The 18,945-nt window shown below is 42.7% G+C and overlaps 1 protein-coding gene across 1 annotated transcript in view; it reads right to left on the bottom strand.

The window, feature by feature from the left end:
- Positions 1-18,945, bottom strand: part of NUDCD3 (NudC domain containing 3) — a 109,204-nt gene that overhangs the window by 50,688 nt on the left and 39,571 nt on the right. The window contains exon 4 of the mRNA XM_053718149.1: positions 14,247-14,379. Coding sequence (XP_053574124.1) covers positions 14,247-14,379 — 133 coding nt within the window. The remainder of the gene's footprint in view (positions 1-14,246; positions 14,380-18,945) is intronic.

Here is an 18,945-nt window from a genome sequence, read left to right as displayed (position 1 = left end):
ATTCACACCAACAGATATATTTTTTCCAAATTTTGTGGTAAATCTTTCTAGTTACAGGCTTTCTGGCCTGAACAAGAGTATCGATAACAGAATCTGAGAACCCTCGCTTCGATAAGATCAAGCGTTCAATCTCCAAGCAGTCAGCTGGAGTGAGACCAGATTCGGATGTTCGAACGGACCTTGAACAAGAAGGTCTCGTCTCAAAGGTAGCTTCCATGGTGGAGCCGATGACATATTCACCAGATCTGCATACCAAGTCCTGCGTGGCCACGCAGGAGCTATCAAGATCACCGACGCCCTCTCCTGATTGATCCTGGCTACCAGCCTGGGGATGAGAGGAAACGGCGGGAATACATAAGCTAGTTTGAAGGTCCAAGGTGCTACTAGTGCATCCACTAGAGCCGCCTTGGGATCCCTGGATCTGGACCCGTAGCAAGGAACTTTGAAGTTCTGACGAGAGGCCATCAGATCCATGTCTGGAATGCCCCACAGTTGAGTGATTTGGACAAAGATTTCCGGATGGAGTTCCCACTCCCCCGGATGCAATGTCTGACGACTCAGAAAATCCGCTTCCCAATTTTCCACTCCTGGGATGTGGATTGCAGACAGGTGGCAGGAGTGAGACTCCGCCCATTGAATGATTTTGGTCACTTCTTCCATCGCCAGGGAACTCCTTGTTCCCCCCTGATGGTTGATGTACGCAACAGTTGTCATGTTGTCTGATTGAAACCGTATGAACTTGGCCCTCGCTAGCTGAGGCCAAGCCTTGAGAGCATTGAATATCGCTCTCAGTTCCAGAATATTTATCGGTAGAAGAGATTCTTCCCGAGACCAAAGACCCTGAGCTTTCAGGGATCCCCAGACCGCGCCCCAGCCCATCAGACTGGCGTCGGTCGTGACAATGACCCACTCTGGTCTGCGGAAGGTCATCCCTTGTGACAGGTTGTCCAGGGACAGCCACCAACGGAGTGAGTCTCTGGTCCTCTGATTTACTTGTATCCTCGGAGACAAGTCTGTATAGTCCCCATTCCACTGACTGAGCATGCACAGTTGTAATGGTCTTAGATGAATGCGCGCAAAAGGAACTATGTCCATTGCCGCTACCATCAAACCTATCACTTCCATGCACTGCGCTATGGAAGGAAGAGGAACGGAATGAAGTATCCGACAAGAGCCTAGAAGTCTTGTTTTTCTGGCCTCTGTCAGAAAAATCCTCATTTCTAAGGAGTCTATTATTGTTCCCAAGAAGGGAACCCTTGTCGACGGAGATAGAGAACTCTTTTCCACGTTCACTTTCCATCCGTGAGATCTGAGAAAGGCCAGGACGATGTCCGTGTGAGCCTTTGCTTGAGGAAGGGACGACGCTTGAATCAGAATGTCGTCCAAGTAAGGTACTACAGCAATGCCCCTTGGTCTTAGCACAGCTAGAAGGGACCCTAGTACCTTTGTGAAAATCCTTGGAGCAGTGGCTAATCCGAAAGGAAGCGCCACAAACTGGTAATGCTTGTCCAGGAATGCGAACCTTAGGAACCGATGATGTTCCTTGTGGATAGGAATATGTAGATACGCATCCTTTAAATCCACCGTGGTCATGAATTGACCTTCCTGGATGGAAGGAAGAATTGTTCGAATGGTTTCCATCTTGAACGATGGAACCTTGAGAAACTTGTTTAAGATCTTGAGATCTAAGATTGGTCTGAACGTTCCCTCTTTTTTGGGAACTATGAACAGATTGGAGTAGAACCCCATCCCTTGTTCTCCTAATGGAACAGGATGAATCACTCCCATTGTTAACAGGTCTTCTACACAATGTAAGAATGCCTGTCTTTTTATGTGGTCTGAAGACAACTGAGACCTGTGGAACCTCCCCCTTGGGGGAAGCCCCTTGAATTCCAGAAGATAACCTTGGGAGACTATTTCTAGTGTCCAAGGATCCAGAACATCTCTTGCCCAAGCCTGAGCGAAGAGAGAGAGTCTGCCCCCCACCAGATCCGGTCCCGGATCGGGGGCCAACATTTCATGCTGTCTTGGTAGCAGTGGCAGGTTTCTTGGCCTGCTTTCCCTTGTTCCAGCCTTGCATTGGTCTCCAAGCTTGCTTGGCTTGAGAAGTATTACCCTCTTGCTTAGAGGACGTAGCACTTTGGGCTGGTCCGTTTCTACGAAAGGGACGAAAATTAGGTTTATTTTTGGCCTTGAAAGGCCGATCCTGAGGAAGGGCATGGCCCTTACCCCCAGTGATATCAGAGATAATCTCTTTCAAGTCAGGGCCAAACAGCGTTTTCCCCTTGAAAGGAATGTTAAGTAGCTTGTTCTTGGAAGACGCATCAGCTGACCAAGATTTCAACCAAAGCGCTCTGCGCGCCACAATAGCAAACCCAGAATTCTTAGCCGCTAACCTAGCCAATTGCAAAGTGGCGTCTAGGGTGAAAGAATTAGCCAATTTGAGAGCATTGATTCTGTCCATAATCTCCTCATAAGGAGGAGAATCACTATCGACCGCCTTTACCAGCTCATCGAACCAGAAACATGCGGCTGTAGCGACAGGGACAATGCATGAAATTGGTTGTAGAAGGTAACCCTGCTGAACAAACATTTTTTTAAGTAAACCTTCTAATTTTTTATCCATAGGATCTTTGAAAGCACAACTATCTTCTATGGGTATAGTGGTGCGTTTGTTTAAAGTGGAAACCGCTCCCTCGACCTTGGGGACTGTCTGCCATAAGTCCTTTCTGGGGTCGACCATAGGAAACAATTTTTTAAATATGGGGGGAGGGACGAAAGGAATACCGGGCCTTTCCCATTCTTTATTTACAATGTCCGCCACCCGCTTGGGTATAGGAAAAGCTTCTGAGAGCCCCGGGACCTCTAGGAACTTGTCCATTTTACATAGCTTCTCTGGGATGACCAAATTGTCACAATCATCCAGAGTGGATAATACCTCCTTAAGCAGAGCGCGGAGATGTTCCAACTTAAATTTAAACGTAATCACATCAGGTTCAGCTTGTTGAGAAATGTTCCCTGAATCTGTAATTTCTCCCTCAGACAAAACCTCCCTGGCCCCATCAGACTGGTTTAGGGGCCCTTCAGAACCATTATTATCAGCGTCGTCATGCTCTTCAGTATCTAAAACAGAGCAGTCGCGCTTACGCTGATAAGTGTGCATTTTGGCTAAAATGTTTTTGACAGAATTATCCATTACAGCCGTTAATTGTTGCATAGTAAGGAGTATTGGCGCGCTAGATGTACTAGGGGCCTCCTGAGTGGGCAAGACTCGTGTAGACGAAGGAGGGAATGATGCAGTACCATGCTTACTCCCCTCACTTGAGGAATCATCTTGGGCATCATTGTCATTGTCACATAAATCACATTTATTTAAATGAGAAGGAACTCTGGCTTCCCCACATTCAGAACACAGTCTATCTGGTAGTTCAGACATGTTAAACAGGCATAAACTTGATAACAAAGTACAAAAAACGTTTTAAAATAAAACCGTTACTGTCACTTTAAATTTTAAACTGAACACACTTTATTACTGCAATTGCGAAAAAATATGAAGGAATTGTTCAAAATTCACCAAAATTTCACCACAGTGTCTTAAAGCCTTAAAAGTATTGCACACCAAATTTGGAAGCTTTAACCCTTAAAATAACGGAACCGGAGCCGTTTTTAACTTTAACCCCTTTACAGTCCCTGGTATCTGCTTTGCTGAGACCCAACCAAGCCCAAAGGGGAATACGATACCAAATGACGCCTTCAGAAAGTCTTTTCTATGTATCAGAGCTCCTCACACATGCGACTGCATGCCATGCCTCTCAAAAACAAGTGCGCAACACCGGCGCGAAAATGAGGCTCTGCCTATGATTTGGGAAAGCCCCTAAAGAATAAGGTGTCTAAAAAAGTGCCTGCCGATATAATCTTATCAAAATACCCAGATTAAATGATTCCTCAAGGCTAAATATGTGTTAATAATGAATCGATTTAGCCCAGAAAAAGTCTACAGTCTTAATAAGCCCTTGTGAAGCCCTTATTTACTATCTAATAAACATGGCTTACCGGATCCCATAGGGAAAATGACAGCTTCCAGCATTACATCGTCTTGTTAGAATGTGTCATGCCTCAAGCAGCAAGAGACTGCTCACTGTTCCCCCAACTGAAGTTAATTCCTCTCAACAGTCCTGTGTGGAACAGCCATGGATTTTAGTAACGGTTGCTAAAATCATTTTCCTCATACAAACAGAAATCTTCATCTCTTTTCTGTTTCAGAGTAAATAGTACATACCAGCACTATTTTAAAATAACAAACTCTTGATTGAATAATAAAAACTACAGTTAAACACTAAAAAACTCTAAGCCATCTCCGTGGAGATGTTGCCTGTACAACGGCAAAGAGAATGACTGGGGTAGGCGGAGCCTAGGAGGGATCATGTGACCAGCTTTGCTGGGCTCTTTGCCATTTCCTGTTGGGGAAGAGAATATCCCACAAGTAAGGATGACGCCGTTGGAGAAAAGGAGATTTAGAAAACAAAATATGGAGTTCTGATTATCTTTTTATAAAGGAAGATGCCAACTAAATGATGACAACAGCATGCAGTGGCTGAAAGGAAGGGCCCTGAACTGCCTAAACAATAATTTAAAGGTTAAATGGTGGATTGGTGACTTCTGGAAAGGTCTCGTTAGTCTCAAAGTCTTTATAAAGATGTGAATAATCATTAGTAAGGTCAAAATGTCCTAAAAAGGAACAGACAATGGACACACAAACTTGCACATACACCCAAGGAAACACCGACAGAGACAGCCTCAGAAAACACACAAAGACATACATGCACACACCCTCAATAAGACATCCACAGAAAACACACAAAGACATACACACGCCCACACAGAGACACCCACAGAAAACACACACCCTCACAGAGACATCCACAGAAAACACAGACATACATACATACATACACACCCTCACAGAGACATCCACAGAAAACACAGACAAACACACACACCCTCACAGAGGCATCCAGAGAAAATACACAAAGACAAACATACACACACCCTCACAGAGACACCCATAGAAAAAGCTCAAAGACATATGAAGACACCCTCACAGACATCCACAGAAAATGCACAAAGACATACACAAAGCCTACCTGATGACAATTCCCTGTCACCACTCAAGGGGGCGCTAGTATACACAGAAATATATATAATGCTAAATCACTATGCTCAATTAGCACTCTGCTGTAGTACCCACTGGTGGCTGCCAAAATGTAAAAAAAAAAAAAAAAATTTTTTTTTTTTTAGTTCTTGCCTCATGGGGCCCCCCTGGCCCATTGGGCCCCTGAGAGGAGTCACCCCTGTCACCCCCTGATGGCGGCCCTGCCTATATGACAGCAGTTTTGCAAGAATACAATACATTTGCAAGAGCACTAGATGACAGCACTTTTTCCTACCACGTAGTGCTCCAGAAATGTGCATGCTAGCTACCTAAATATCTTCAACAAAAAATAACATGAGAACGAAGCAAATTTGATAATAGAAGTAAACTGGAAACTTTTTTTTTTTAAATTGTATGCTTTATCTAAAATCACATCTTCCCATGATTCTGTTATTAAAATTTGCTTTGTTCTCTTGGCATCAATTGTTGAAAAGCATACCTAGATAGGCTTAGGAGCTGGGAGCTAGCTACTGATTGGTGGCTGCAATCTATATCTGTTATCACCGGCTTATTTGTTAAGCTAGCTCCCAGTAGTGCAGTGCTGCTCCTTCAATAAAGGACACCAAGAGAATGAAGTAAAACTGATGACAGAAGTAAATTGGAAAGTAGTTTAAAATTGTATGCTTTATGTGAAAGGAACATTTTGGGTTTCATGTCCCTTTAACTGGTGGCAATGTTACTTTAAAGAGACATAAAGCTGCAACAACACATTGCTCTACTGCATTAGAGAATTTTGTTATTGCACGACTGCTATCCTATACTGGTGTTTCATTTCTACAAGAAAGCTCTACTAGTCTGGAGTGGAACATTGCTGTAGAACCATGTTTAGCTTAACACTGACACTGTAGAGCTGATTTAAAGAAAAAACAGAATTTATGCTTACCTGATAAATTTCTTTCTCCTACGGTGTGTCCGGTCCACGGCTTCATCCTTACTTGTGGGAATATTCTCTTCCCCAACAGGAAATGGCAAAGAGAGCACAGCAAAAGCTGCCCATATAGCCCCCCCTCTGGCTCCGCCCCCCAGTCATTCGACCGACGGTTAGGAGAAAAAGGAGAAACTATAGGATGCCGTGGTGACTGTAGTGTATAGAAAGAAAATGTTTTAAACCTGACTAAAAGCCAGGGCGGGCCGTGGACCGGACACACCGTAGGAGAAAGAAAATTTATCAGGTAAGCATAAATTCTGTTTTCTCCTACATTGGTGTGTCCGGTCCACGGCTTCATCCTTACTTGTGGGAACCAATACCAAAGCTTTAGGACACGGATGAAGGGAGGGAACAAGTCAGGTTACCTAAACGGAAGGCACCACGGCTTGCAAAACCTTTCTCCCAAAAATAGCCTCCGAAGAAGCATAAGTATCGAATTTGTAAAATTTGGCAAAAGTGTGCAGAGAAGACCAAGTCGCTGCCTTACATATCTGATCAACAGAAGCCTCGTTCTTGAAGGCCCATGTGGAAGCCACAGCTCTAGTAGAGTGAGCTGTAATTCGTTCAGGAGGCTGCCGTCCGGCAGTCTCATAAGCCAATCGGATGATGCTTTTCAGCCAAAAAGAAAGAGTGGTAGCAGTAGCTTTCTGTCCTCTCCTCTTACCAGAATAAACGACAAACAAAGATGAAGTCTGTCTGAAATCCTTTGTTGCATCTAAATAGAATTTTAAAGCACGGACCACATCTAAATTGTGTAACAAACGTTCCTTCTTCGAAACTGGATTCGGACACAGAGAAGGAACAACTATTTCCTGGTTAATATTCCTGTTGGAAACCACTTTTGGAAGAAAACCAGGTTTGGTACGCAAAACAACCTTATCTGCATGGAATACCAGATAGGGTGGATCACACTGCAAAGCAGACAATTCAGAAACTCTTCTACCAGAAGAAATAGCAACCAAAAACAGAACTTTCCAAGATAGTAACTAATATCTATGGAATGTAGAGGTTCAAACGGAACCCCTTGAAGAACTGAAAGAACTAAATTTAGACTCCATGGAGGAGTCATGGGTCTGTAGACAGGCTTGATTCTGACTAAGGCCTGTACAAAAGCTTGTACATCTGGCACAGCTGCCAGGCGTTTGTGTAACAAAACAGACAAAGCAGATATCTGTCCTTTTAGAGAACTCGCTGACAAACCTTTATCCAAACCCTCTTGGAGAAAGGAAAGAATCTTAGGAATTTTAATTTTACTCCAAGAGAATCCCTTGGATTCACACCAACAGATATATTTTTTCCATATTTTATGGTAAATTTTCCTAGTCACAGGTTTTCTGGCTTGGACCAGAGTATCTATAACTGAATCTGAAAACCCACGCTTAGATAAAATCAAGCGTTCAATTTCCAAGCAGTCAGCTGCAGAGAGACTAGATTTGGATGTTCGAATGGACCTTGTACTAGAAGATCCTGTCTCAAAGGTAGCTTCCATGGTGGAGCCGATGACATATTCACCAGGTCTGCATACCAAGTCCTGCGTGGCCACGCAGGAGCTATCAGAATCACCGAGGCCTTCTCCTGTTTGATCCTGGCTACGAGCCTTGGAAGGAGAGGAAACGGTGGAAACACATAAGCTAGGTTGAACGACCAAGGCGCCACTAATGCATCCACCAGTGTCGCCTTGGTATCCCTGGATCTGGACCCGTAGCGAGGAACCTTGAAGTTCTGACGAGACGCCATCAGATCCATGTCTGGAATGCCCCATAATTGAGTTAACTGGGCAAAGACCTCCGGGTGGAGTTCCCACTCCCCCGGATGGAAAGTCTGACGACTCAAATAATCCGCCTCCCAGTTGTCTACTCCTGGGATGTGAATTGCAGATAGATGGCAGGAGTGATCCTCCGCCCATTTGATGATCTTGGATACCTCTCTCATCGCCAAGGAACTCTTTGTTCCTCCCTGATGATTGATGTAAGCTACAGTCGTCATGTTGTCCGACTGAAATCTTATGAATCCGGCCTTCGCTAGTTAAGGCCAAGCCCGGAGCGCATTGAATATCGCTCTCAGTTCCAGGATGTTTATCGGGAGAAGAGACTCTTCCCGAGACCATAGACCCTGAGCTTTCAGGGAGTCCCAGACCGCGCCCCAGCCTAATAGACTGGCGTCGGTCGTGACAATGACCCACTCTGGTCTGCGGAAACTCATTCCCTGAGACAGGTGATCCTGAGTCAACCACCAACGGAGTGAGTCTCTGGTTAACTGGTCTACTTGAATCTGGGGAGACAAGTCTGCATAATCCCCCGTCCACTGTCTGAGCATGCACAGTTGCAATGGTCTTAGATGAATTTGAGCAAAAGGAACTACGTCCATTGCTGCAACCATTAAACCTATTACTTCCATGCACTGAGCTATGGAAGGCTGAGGAATAAAGAACTTGACAAGCCTTTAGAAGCTTTAATTTTCTGACCTCTGTCAGAAAAATCTTAATTTCTACAGAATCTATTATTGTTCCCAGAAAAGGAACTCTTGTAGACGGGGACAGGGAACTCTTTTCCATGTTCACCTTCCACCCGTGAGACCTGAGAAAAGCTAATACAATGTCTGTATGAGCCCTTGATCTGAAAAGGGATGACGCTTGGATTAGGATGTCGTCTAGGTAAGGTGCCACTGCAATGCCCCTCGGTCTTAGAACCGCTAGAAGGGACCCTAGCACCTTTGTGAAAATTCTGGGAGCAGTGGCTAAACCAAACGGAAGAGCCACGAACTGGTAATGTTTGTCCAGAAAGGCGAACCTTAGGAACTGATGATGATCTTTGTGGATAGGAATATGTAGGTACGCATCCTTTAAATCCACGGTAGTCATGTATTGACCCTCCTGGATTGTTGGTAAAATCGTTCGAATGGTTTCCATTTTGAACGATGGAACTCTGAGGAATTTGTTTAGAATTTTTAAATCCAGAATTGGTCTGAAAGTTCCCTCTTTTTTGGGAACTACAAACAGGTTTGAGTAAAACCCCTGACCTTGTTCCACTGTTGGAACTGGGTGTATCACTCCCATCTTTAATAGATCTCCTACGCAATGTAAGAATGCCTGTCTCTTTATCTGGTCTGAAGATAAGCGAGACATGTGGAACCTTCCCCTTGGAGGAAGTTCCTTGAATTCTAGAAGATAACCCTGAGAGACTATTTCTAGTGCCTAGGGATCCTGAACATCTCTTGCCCAAGCCTGAGCAAAGAGAGAAAGTCTGCCCCCTACTAGATCCGGTCCCGGATCGGGGGCTACCCCTTCATGCTGTCTTGGTAGCAGCAGCAGGCTTCTTGGCCTGTTTACCCTTGTTCCAGCCTTGCATTGGTTTCCATGCTGGCTTAGCCTGGGAAGCGTTACCCTCTTGTCTAGAGGCTGCAGAGTTAGGAGACGGTCCGTTCCTGAAGTTGCGAAAGGAACGAAAATTAGATTTGTTCTTAGCCTTGAAAGGCCTATCCTGTGGGAGGGCATGGCCCTTTCCCCCAGTGATGTCTGAAATAATCTCCTTCAATTCTGGCCCAAAAAGGGTCTTACCTTTGAAAGGAATATTAAGCAATTTTGTCTTGGATGACACATCCGCCGACCAAGATTTTAGCCAAAGCGCTCTGCGTGCCACAATTGCAAAACCTGAATTTTTCACCGCTAATTTCTCCAATTGCAAAGCGGCATCTAAAATAAAGGAATTAGCCAATTTTAGTGCGTGAATTCTGTCCATGAATTCCTCATATGGAGTCTCCTTATTGAGTGAATTTTCTAGTTCCTCGAACCAAAAAGACGCCGCCGTGGTGACAGGAATAATGCACAAAATTGGCTGAAGAAGGAAACCTTGCTGAACAAATATCTTTTTAAGCAATCCTTTCAATTTTTTATCCATAGGATCTTTGAAAGCACAACTGTCCTCAATGGGAATAGTCGTGCGCTTGGCCAACGTAGAAACTGCTCCTTCAACCTTAGGGACTGTTTGCCATGCGTCCCTTCTGGGGTCGACAATGGGGAACATTTTCTTAAATATAGGAGGTGGGACAAAAGGTATACCTGGCTTCTCCCACTCCTTGTTCACTATGTCCGCCACCCTCTTGGGTATCGGAAAGGCATCAGCGTGCACAGGGACCTCAAGGAATTTGTCCATTTTGCACAATTTCTCTGGAATTACCAAAGAGTCGCAATCGTCAAAAGTAGTTAGCACCTCCTTAAGCAGGGCGCGGAGATGTTCTAACTTAAATTTAAACGTCACGATATCAGGTTCTGCCTGCTGAGAAACTTTTCCTGAATCAGAAATTTCTCCCTCAGACAGCCCCTCCCTCACTGCCAATTCAGACTGGTGTGAGGGTATTACAGATAAACTATCATCAGCGCCCACTTGCTCTTCCTCTGTATTCAAAACTGAGCAATCACGCTTTCTGGGAAGTGTTGGCAGTTTGGATAAAAGATTTGCTATAGAATTATCCATTACTGCAGTTAATTGTTGCATAGTAACAAGCATTGGTGCGCTAGATGTACTAGGTGTCGCCTGCACAGACATAACTGGTGTTGAGACAGAAGGAGAGGATGATGAACTGTCCCCACTACCTTCATTTGAAGAATCATCTTGGGCAACCTTATTAAATGTGACATTACTGTCCTTACTTTGTTTGGACGCCATGGCACAATTTTCACATACATTTAAAGGGGGATTCACCTTGGCCTCCATACACACAGAACATAATCTATCTGAAGGTACAGACATGTTAGACAGACTTAGTCAGGCTATTAATGCAAAAAAAATGTTTTTAAACAAAACCGTTACTGTCTCTTTAAATAATAAACAGAGTACACTTTATTTCTGAATGTTTGAAAAACTATGAAGGAATTATCCGATCTTTACGAAATTTGCACCCTAGTGTCTTAATGCTTTGAAAGTATTGCACACCAAGTCTTTAACCCCTTAAATGAGCAAACCGGAGCCTTTTGCTGCGGCTTTACCTTCCTTGGGGGTTATTCACCACAGAAATAAGCCTCTTAGAATCGTTTTTGTGGCCACAGGACCCTCTCACATGAAGCTGCATGCACTGCTTCCAGAAGTAACTGCGCAATTAAGGCACGAAAATGAGGCTTCCTCCCTCTGCATACCAGAGTGAAGGGGCCTTCCTGACTAGATTAGGTGTCTAAACAACTGCCAGGCGTAATAAAACGTTCCCAAAAGTGTTTCCAAGTCTCAAAACACTCCAAATATCATATAAATATTATATAAATCATTCGATTTAGCCCACAATAGTGTCAACCAGTATATAGCCCATTTATAAGCCTTCATTCTGTCTAAGAAAATGGCTTACCGATCCCAAAAGGGAAATGACAGTCTTCTAGCATTACTATGTCTTGTTAGAAAAGAGACTAGTCATACCTGGAGCAGAAAAGTCTGCAAACTGTTCCCCCCAACTGAAGTTCTCTGGGCTCAACAGTCCTGCGTGGGAACAGCAATGAATTTTAGTTACTGTTGCTAAAATCATACTCCTCTTTTAACAGAACTCTTCATCACTTTCTGTTGTAGAGTAAATAGTACAAACCGGCACTATTTTAAAATAACAAACTCTTGATAGAAGAAATAAAACTACAACTAACACCACATACTCTTTACCATCCCCGTGGAGATGCTACTTGTTCAGAGCGGCAAAGAGAATGACTGGGGGGCGGAGCCAGAGGGGGGGCTATATGGGCAGCTTTTGCTGTGCTCTCTTTGCCATTTCTTGTTGGGGAAGAGAATATTCCCACAAGTAAGGATGAAGCCGTGGACCAGACACACCAATGTAGGAGAAAGTAAAAAGTCAAAATTTCATGTCTACAGCATGCATTTTTAAAGACTTTCTAATTTACTTCTGTTATCAAATAGTGCACAGCCTTTTTATTGCACACTATCTGGTGGCAAAGGCTACTACCGAGTATGTGCAAAAGTTTACAATGTATACATACAGAAGCCTGTGATTGGCTGATGGTTGTCACATGATACAGGGGGCCAGCAAAAATGACGTAAATTTGGAAATGTGTCAGAAAAAAAAATCTACTGCTGATTTAAAATTGTGCTATTGCATAGTCTTATTATATTGTTAGTTATGCAATTATACTGTATTTAATGGGATTTGAAGGGGTTAAATACGGAAGTAGGCAAACAATAGTATAATAGTTAGATTCTTTAACGCATTAAGGGCTAGATTACAAGTGGAGCCCTAATTAACGCTCTAGGTCGAGCGTTAATTGCGATACAAGAAAGCTTTTTGCGCGTGTCGTGTGGGCGCTCACATATTTCCCCAATAGAGAAAAAAATGGAAATAAAACACACTCTCACGTAAACCTGATCACATGTTCTCATGTGCGCTAACATGACATGAAAATATAAATATTTCACATTCCAATGTTCTGCACATAGAAGATTATCTTCTATTTATTCATAAATAAATATTTTTACAAATATCTGATTTTTTTTTTGGTACAACATATAATTATCTATATATATGCATGATCACATATACAGTCATCTGAAAAAGAAAGTACACCCTCTTTGAATTCTATGGATTTATGTATCAGGACATAATAACAAATCAGTTGGTCCTTAGCAGGTGTTAAAATTAGGTAAATACAACCTAAGATGAAGAAAAACACATGACATAATACACTGTGTAATGATTTATTTAATAAAAATAAAGACAAAAATAGAGAAGCCATGTGTGAAAAACTACTTTCAACTCGTAAAACCAGAAATAAGCCCGACAAGCACAAACACCCGCAATAAACCCCTTATCGCTCACGTGCAAACTTTTGCGCTCCACTTGTAATCTGGCCCTAAATACATTTTCTTGGCAACTACCATGCCCTCTGAAAAAAAACATTTAAATAATATGCATTTGGACTCATGCTTTGTTTTGTGTTAAAAACAGTTCTAAATATTTATTCAATATTAGAGACTCTACCACCCTCTGCTGGAGGCCAGTGTCTGTTACATAAATCTGTATTGGTAAAGATAGCAATGAACTAATAACTTCATAAAGAATTGTTAGACTTCTGAGATATATATAAGAGGCATACTCTGGATTCAAATCCTCATTACAGCATTCTTTAGGAAATAGGTACTACCAAGAACTGGGCACAAAGCAGCAATCTTCTCAAAATTGAATCCCATTCTTACAACTAGGAATAGACAATCTAGCGCAGTTAAAAAAAAGAGAGACTCTAAACGGTCTACAATACATTTCGACAACCCTACAGATGGTATATTCTAGTTTTTTTTTTTGTTTTTTTTTAAACACACCACATAATTGCTGCACCCAAAATAAATAAATACATAAATCAATCAGGTATCATCCCCCATGAGCTATATTAATCTAGTTTGTATAAATGCAGCAGTATTGCAGATGTGTCACCATATTTGCATCAAATCAAGAAAAAAAAAGACAAAATCAGCCTCCCAAGTATCTGATATATGAAGGTGGCAACGGGGAAATCTTCGAAGAGATGTTTATTTGTATTGAATCCAAAAGAAATTTTCCTGTGAAAGAACTTACCTTTCGCAACCTGTCATCATCCTTAAAGGGACATGAAACCCAAAATTTTTCTTTCATGATTTAGATAGAGAGTACAATTTTAAACAACTTTCCAATTTTCAACTTTTAATTAATTTGCTTCCTTCCCTTGTTATCCTTTTGCTGAAATGTTATCTAGAAAAGCTCAGGAGCATCAAATAACTTAGTTTCTAGCTGCTGATTGGTTGCTGCATATTTATACCGATTGTCATTGGCTCATCAATTTGTTCAGTTTGAAACCAGTAGTGCATTTCTGCTCCTTCAACAAATGATACCAAGAGAATGAAACAGATTAGATAATAGAAGTAAATTAGAAAGTTGTTTAAAATTGTATTCTCTATCTAAATCATAAAAGAATTTTTTTGGGTTTCATGTCCCTTTAATGTAGCAAACCAACGTTACCTACTGGCATGGATAGGCAGTGTATTCTCTGTGGAAGGAAGTGTTTGTTTTTTTCTTTCAAAACAAGAGATCAAGCTCTCTAAACTATACTACTGGGCACTTTGTGTTAGCAACCAAGCGTGTGCTGCTTACCTGCCGGCCTTTCACAATGTCTTTAGGCACTGGGACTTTAATCTCTATATCTGAGTAGTCCTGAGACCATATGTAGTTTTTACGAACAGCTCCATTGTAACTGTCAGAGTCTTCTTGGAAATCATCTTCGGCCCTGAAAGACAAATCACATTTAATAGTTACAGAGCGAAGAGAGGTGGCGTTCCTTAAGTTACCCCTAAAAGGCAGTTTATTAATATATCTTTTAATAACACTGACACAAATAATTTTTATAAAAGAAGGATAATACTGTGTTTTAACCCAGGTAAGCTGATTAATTTGTAATGAGCGTGTTCACAGCCTTGTATATAACGGTCTTCAGTGATAATCAGGATATAACCCCTTGTCAAGCTTGTAACAGATGAAATCCTTAGTTAATGCAATGTAAGGACTCACCTGCTGCGACCAAGTAAACTCCGTCAGACGAGTATCCACTGTGTGCGGAAATGGAGCCGTCCAGGCGCTCCAACTACTCGTCACCTCCCAAGGAATGGTCACTCGATACAGCCGCTACTCGTCAGGTACTGCGTCTGCAAGCACCTCAGCTGCGCGGCTCCTCGTTAAACCGGTTCCGGTCTGCCTCCAGGTGCAGACATCCAATGGGAATCCGTATGTTGGGTCGAATGCTGGGTGGTCAGCCAATCATATGCAAGGAAACGTCTTTTTGAGAAAGGTATCACCAAAGCTGCTGTGTTTTCTCCAAAAATGAAAAGAGCACTTTGTCCGCCCTTGGTTGCCTCTAAGATGCTGAAGGATAGAGGGTATCAGAAAAGGATTCCTTGTAATCTTTGGAGGGTAATCAAGTGAGAAAAAAGGAGGTCGATCCCAATATCCATAAAGTAAAAATTAGCCTTTATTTTCCAATTTAAAATGCAAACATGATACACACACAGAAAGTATCAGGTTTTACGCGTTTCGGCTGGTCCCGTACTCATAAACCTGATTAGGCACAGGTGAGTGCCCGCTTAAAAAGGTTACAAAAAAGATGGTTATTGGTTGGTGTTCAGCACACCCCTGTTAACCATTGAAGTACTGAAAGCACACAATGAATTAGTCGCTTTAGATAAAAGTAAGGAGATGGAAATATGCAAAAAAATAATAAAATAATATATGCAATACTATACAATACTGTATGCAGGGGTCTGTAATTAACAGATAAGATAGACAGGTGATAGATGGCCAGTGCATTAAATATTAATACACATATATATAAAAGCTGTGGAATACACGTTGATTATGGGTAAAAGACTAACTTATTTGTTGCTATGTTTACAAAACAAAACAAAAAGATTGTTTAGATAATAAGATGGTAATACAAGTATGATAAAGCATAATAAAGCAGCCTTCTGGTGCATATATATATATATCTTAAGCTAGACACATTATTGGTTAAAAACAATGGTTAACAGGGGTGTGCTGAACACCAACCAATAACCATCTTTTTTGTAACCTTTTTAAGCGGGCACTCACCTGTGCCTAATCAGGTTTATGAGTACGGCACCAGCCGAAACGCGTAAAACCTGATACTTTCTGTGTGTGTATCATGTTTGCATTTTAAATTGGAAAATAAAGGCTAATTTTTACTTTATGGATATTGGGATCGACCTCCTTTTTTCTCACAAATAATTTTTATCACATTGTTAAATATTGATGTGATATTAATAATTAGGGGCGCGATCCGATATACGGCGTAGTTTTCGGCGCAAGCGAGGGAACCTGCGCCGCCCGTAATTTCACCTCCAAACTCGAGCTATCCAATATACTGCGCTGTCAGATGCTAAAGTGGCGTAAGTATGAAAAACCAGCGATCAACTAAAATGTGCGCAAATACACATTTTAGTCGTCGCAAGTACTTACGCCAGTATTTTGTTCACGTACAGTCTCAATAAAGAGTAGTTTTAGGCAAATTAGCTACGAATCGTAAAAAATAACCGCCAGTTCTAAAAGATGCGCCACGTAATTACGCAATTCAAAATCCATACATAAACCCATGCGCAGCCGCCATTTTCTTTAGTGTGTTTGGTTGGTTCTTGGAGCTACAGCACACTACAGTGAGTATAGTGATAATTAGTAAGAGCAGTGAGAGAGGCGCATTTCATCAGTTAGTAAGGTCGGATTTTTGGATTTGTGTTTAAGCCTGTACATTTACTTACACTTTTTTTACATATTGCACACATTTTGCATACATACATATACAAAATACACAACACTTTTTTTTATATAACACCTCACACATTTTATTTATCTTTTACAGTGTGATAGGCTGAGTGTTTGGTTGTGATTGTGTGTGATTGAAGTGGGAGTGAGTGTGAGTGTGTGTAGTTTGAGGATGACAGGGAGAGCTAGGGCAGAGGGGAGGGGAGTTGCAGGGAGAGGATTATGAACAGGAAGAGCAGCAGGGTCCCAGTCAGGGAGTAAGTGGAGTGGGGAGAGGGAGAGCCAGAAGGGAGGATGGGAGTGGGGTTGGCCCAAGACCAGGCACACTCAGAAGAGGGACAGAGGGTGCACATGGGGATAGAAGGGGGGAGGAGGGAGAGGATAGGGAGGAACCCACACCAGGGACATCCCAGGAAGCCAGGAGGCCACGGACGATGAGCGCATGAGGTGCCCAAACTTTTCTTTTGCTGAAAATCTAGCGCTAGTCCAGGCCGTCATGGAGAACCACACTGCCCTCTTTGGCCAAGAGAAGGGAAAAGGAGTTGGCCGAAGGCGTAAGGCTGCATGGCTGTTGGTCGAGGATGCAATCAACAGCGTGGCCCAGCAGAGGAGGAATGTCGATGGGCTAAAGAAAAGGTGGAACGACTGCAAGAGGTGGGTGGAGAAAATGGGCCAAGAAGCCATGTACCAGAGGGGAACAGGGGGTGGTCCTCCCCAGGAGGCTGAATACAATGAATGGCAGGAGATCATTTGCAGGTCCCTGAGCGTCACAGCAGTCCGTGGACTTCCAGGGGCTCGTGACTCAGGGGCTGCAACATCAGCACAGCATGCTGGTGAGTAACATCCCACACACCAGTATTATATGTATTTGAGATAGAACATCCTTTAATGTCACACATTCATGTACACAATGAGGGGCATGGTATTTGGCCTACTAACAAAAACATCTACAATTAGATTTCACATTAAAGGGACATTAAACCAAATCTTTTTATGTCATTATTCAGATAGAGAATATAGTTTTAAACAACATCCCAATTTACTTATATTATCTAATTTGCTTCATTATTCTGATATTCTTTGTTTATTAAATATCAATGCACATGGGTGAGCCAATCACATGAGGCATTGATGTGCAGCCACCAATCAGCAGCTTCTGAGCCTATCTAGATATGCTTTTCAGCAAAGAATATCAAGAGAATTAAGCAAATTAGGTAATGGAAGTAAATTACAAAGTTGTTTAAAATTGCATGCTCTAGCTGAATCATGAAAGAATAAAAATGGGTTTAATGTCCATTTCATGCTACTTAACACATTGAAATTCATGATATGAGGTGGAATAGTGAAATACTAACATGTCTCAGAGTAACACAGGCCACAAGCCACATGTAGAGTTTTCAGTAAATGGACACTATAGCCATCACAATACTTTTAGCTCAAGAAAGCACGTTATGTGCCTACATCAGGCTAAAGGAAATTGTGTGACCATAGTGTCACTTAACCCCTTAATGACAACTGACGTACCAGGTACGTCCTGCAAAAACTTGCAGTTAGTGACAATGGACGTACCTGGTACGTCAGTTGTCTAAGAGAGTGCTGGAAGCGATCGCAATCGCTTCCAGCAGCTCTCAGGGTACTGCAGTGATGCCTCGATATTGAGGCATCCTGCAATACCCTTTAAAAAGCATCCGATGCAGAGAGAGCCACTCTGTGGCCCTCTCTGCACCGGTAGCGATGGGGCCGTTCGTTGGTGGGTGGGAGCTTACAGGGAGGAGGGTGGGCGGCCCATCGCTACCCGGCATCCGGTTCCTTCAAGTGCATTGTGCACGCCGGATGCCGGGAGCGTGCGGGGGGGGGGGCTGCGTGCATGCGCGCGCGCAGCAATCACTGGCACTGCCACCAATGAATTTTGGTAAGAGGGAGGGGGGCAGCAAACAGTTAAAATTTTTTAATAATAATAGGATCTGGTAGGGTTAGGGGGGTGGGGGTACTGGGGGGGGGCAGCTACACTACAGAAAAAATGAAAAAAAAAACATTTAAAAAAAAAAAAAAAAAAAACACTTTATTTTTTGAGGAAAACTGGGTACTGGCAGACAGCTGCCAGTACCCAAGATGGTGGCAATTAGGTAGGTGGGGAGGGTTAGAGAGGTGTTTGGGGGGGATCAGGGAGGTTGGGGGTTAAGGCAGGGGTCCATCACAGCTGAATAATTAAAAAAAAAAACAAAAAAAAAAAAACACCTTTTATTTTAGTACTGGCAGACTTTCTGCCAGTACTTAAGATGGTGGGAACAATTGTGGGGTGGGGGAGGGAAGAGAGCTGTCTGGGAGGGATCAGGGGGTGGGATGTGTCAGGTGGGAGGCTAATCTCTACACTAAAGCTAAAATTAACCCTGCAAGCTCTCTACAAGATACCTAATTAACCCCTTCACTGCTGGGCTTAATACAAGTGTGGTGCGCAGCAGCATTTAGCGGCCTCCTAATTGCCAAAAAGCAACGCCAAAGCCATATATGTCTGCTATTTCTG

This window comes from Bombina bombina, chromosome 6, assembly GCF_027579735.1.
Source record: "Bombina bombina isolate aBomBom1 chromosome 6, aBomBom1.pri, whole genome shotgun sequence".
NCBI lineage: Eukaryota > Metazoa > Chordata > Amphibia > Anura > Bombinatoridae > Bombina > Bombina bombina.
The sequence above is the reverse complement of the archived record's forward strand: the minus strand, read 5'-3'. Positions and strand labels throughout refer to the sequence as shown.